Source organism: Penaeus chinensis, chromosome 40 (assembly GCF_019202785.1).
Source record: "Penaeus chinensis breed Huanghai No. 1 chromosome 40, ASM1920278v2, whole genome shotgun sequence".
In the NCBI taxonomy this organism is placed as follows: Eukaryota; Metazoa; Arthropoda; class Malacostraca; order Decapoda; family Penaeidae; genus Penaeus; species Penaeus chinensis.
Genome location: NC_061858.1, coordinates 4,110,675 through 4,114,057, shown reverse-complemented (window position 1 = coordinate 4,114,057; position 3,383 = coordinate 4,110,675). Strand labels below are relative to the sequence as shown.

Genomic DNA, 3,383 nt, shown 5'->3' with positions numbered 1-3,383 from the left:
AAGGAGGAGAGAGGGGTGGGGGGGTGGAGTGAAGGGAGGGAGGAGGGGAGGAGGAGGGAGGGGGGGTAGATGGAGGGAGGGATGGAGGAGGAAAAGGAGGAGGCGAGAGGGGGTGGTGGGAGGGAGGGTGGAGGGAAAGGAAGGAGGACGGGGGGTGGGGAGGAAGGGAGGAGGGAAAGGAGGAGGGAGGAGGGGTAGAGGGAGGGAGGGGAGGGAGGAGGGAAAGGAGGAGGAGGGGGTGGAGGGAGGGAGGGAGGAGGGAGGAGGAGAGAGGGGGGAGGGCGGGAGGGAGGTAGGATGGGAAAGGAGGAGGGAGGGGGGGTAGAGGGAGGGTTCTAGGAGGGAGGGAGGAGGGAAAGGTGGAGAGAGGGGGGGGTGGAGGGGGGGAGGGAGGAGGGAAAGGAGGAGAGAGGGAGGGGGTGGAGGGAGGGGGGAGGAGGGAAAGGAGGAGAGAGAGGGGGTGGCGGGAGGAGGGAGGAGGGAAAGGAGGGAAAGGAGGGGGGATTGGGAGGGGAGGGAGGGAGGAGGGAAAGGAGGAGAGAGGGGGGTGGCGAGAGGTAGGGAGAGAGGGAAGGAGGAAGGAGGGGGGATTGAGGGAGGGAGGGAGGAGGGAAAGGAGGAGGGAGGGGGGATTGGGTATTGAGGGAGGGAGGGAGGGAGGAGGGAAAAGGAGGAGAGAGGGGGGTTGGTGGGAGGTAGGGAGGAGGGAAGGAGGAGGGAAAGGAGGAGAGAGGGGGGGGGGAAAATGATAATGAGAATAAGAATGATAATTATAATGATGCTAACGATAATGATGGCAGTAATAATAATTACAATAATAATAATAATAATAATAATAATAATAATAATAATAATAATAATTAATAATAACAATATAATAATAATGATGATGGTAATAATAATAATAATAATAATAATAATAATAATAATAATAATAATAATAATAATAATAAAGATAATAATAATAATAATAATAATAATAATAATAATAATGATAATAACAATATATATATATACATATATATGTGTGTGAGTGTCTACACAGACACGCGCGCATATACATATATGTATATGTATATGTATATATACATATATATATATATACACGCACGCGCCCATACACTAATGCAAATATACGCGCACTCATGCATGTACATACTCACACAAACACACATACATAATCACACACACACGCACACACATACTAATATACGCGCACGAACGCATGCACATGCTCACACACATGCACACATACATACATACATAAATATATACGTACATACATACATACATAATTACATACATACACACATACATACATATACACATACATACATACACACACATGCATGCATGCATGCATGCATACATACATACATACATACATACATACATATATGTATGTATGTATATGTATATATACATATACATATACATATATATACATATATACACGCACGCGCACATACACACATACGCATATACGCGCACTCATGCACGTACATACTCACACAAACACACTTACATACACACACACATACACACACACGCGCACACACGCACACACACACACAAACACAAACACACATAAACACACACACACACACACACACACACACACATACAAACACACATACACGCACACACACACACACACATATATACTCACGCACACATACTCTCTCGCACAAAGGCCCCCGACGCAAGCTCTTTACGCGAGACAGGGTAACCGGCGCACGAGCGGAGACGGCAACAGATCGCATGGAGCATCACGCGACCCCGGCCGCGGAGCAGACCGCTCCTCGCGACGACCAAGTCGCTCAAGCGCTTGCAAGCAAGCATGTCCGCAACAACGCCCGAGAGGAAGGGCGGCCCCGCCTCGCGCTTCCTCAGACGTCGGACATCGACGACTGCTTCACGAGGGTGCACGCCCGCCGCCACCGATAGCCGATCGCGCCCAAAAGGCGGATCCCGGGGGATTCTTCCCTTCTGAACGACTCCCCTAAGGAGGAGCGGCCCGCCAAGCGCCCCGCCCAACACGAGGGCGAGGCCAGCCCCAAGAGGTCGAAGACGACCCCGGCCGAGAAGCAGGGCGTGACGAGCGACTACCAAGCCGCCCGACCGCTTGCAGCCAACCACGCCCATGAAGAGCGGCCCCGCGTCGCGGTTTCTCAGAGGTCGCTCGCCTTCACGGACTGCTTCAGGAAGGTGCTCTCCTTCCGCTTCCTGGACGCGACCGTGGCGAGAAGGCCGAGCCCGGAGGAGCTCGACTTCCTGACTCGCTTCTGCGTGGACCAGCGCCTGCCCGTCCTGTCCCGCCAGTAGTTCAAGGACTGTCAGGGACCCGTGCAAATCCCCATGGGCGAGGGCAGCTACGGCAGGAAGTTCCTCAACGGGAAACGGGAGCTGGTCTTCAAGCATGCCAAGAACCTGGAAAAGTTCCGCATCATGCTGCTGGAGGCCGTGATCATGAATCTGTTCGTGGAGCACCACAGCTTCCAGCGCCTGGTGGGCGTGTGTCCGTACGAGATGTGCCTCGTCACGCGCTACGCCGGCCACACCCTCGGCCACTACATACCCTCCAGCCGCTTCAAGCCGGAACACAGGTACTCCGTCATGACGCAGGTGTGCAATACCCTGCAGGAGTTCCACAACGACGGCTTTGCGCACAACAACCTCAGTCTGCAGAGCGTGTGCGTCAAGCTCACGGTGTCGGGGCCAAAGGTGACTCTCTCCGACTTCGGCCTCGCCATGGTGGCCGGCCGGCGGCCGAGGCTGGGCGTCGCGTGGACCGAGCGCTCGCACTTCGCGCCCGAGATCTGCGGCGCCGAGAACCCAGGCTGCTGCGGCTGGCAGTCCGACGCCTACAGCGTCGGCAAGCTCATGCACCAGCTGTTCGGCAGCAAGAAGCTGCCGCTACTGCTCAACTCCTGGTACGTCAGGAGCCAGGACGTGAGCCCAAGCGAGCGCAGAAACCTGGCCTCGCTCATCCAGTCCTTGAAGCACCACAAGATGGCGCAGCTCCGCCTTGGCTACTGACGACGGAGGTCTTCGCTTCGCGAACCTTGGCGCACCAGAGGAAGCAACCTCACAATCTGATGATAGATTATATTTCTGCTGTGTAGTTTGTGAATACCCCCATTGTATAATGAATAAAAAAATAAAAAATAAAAAAATATATATATATACATACGTGTTTCTACCTTTCTATCTACTATCTCTCTCTCTCTCTCTGTCTCTCTCTCCTTCTCACCCTCCCATATTCTGTGTCTCTCTCCCTCCCTCCCTCCCTCAAGACACGTGTAAAGTAATAGCTACACATCTAGCTTTCTGAAGAAGAAAAACCACGCCTACATGTTTGGGAGAAATTAAGTTTTCGCCTG

The 3,383-nt window shown here is 53.0% G+C and overlaps 1 protein-coding gene across 1 annotated transcript; it reads left to right on the top strand.

Moving 5' to 3' along the window:
* The first annotated feature begins 2,358 nt into the window (after positions 1-2,358).
* Positions 2,359-3,135, top strand: LOC125047305. The gene has a single exon (XM_047645556.1). The coding sequence runs from the start codon at positions 2,359-2,361 to the stop codon at positions 3,037-3,039; it is 681 nt and encodes a 226-aa protein (XP_047501512.1). The 3' UTR covers positions 3,040-3,135.
* The last annotated feature ends 248 nt before the right edge of the window (positions 3,136-3,383 follow it).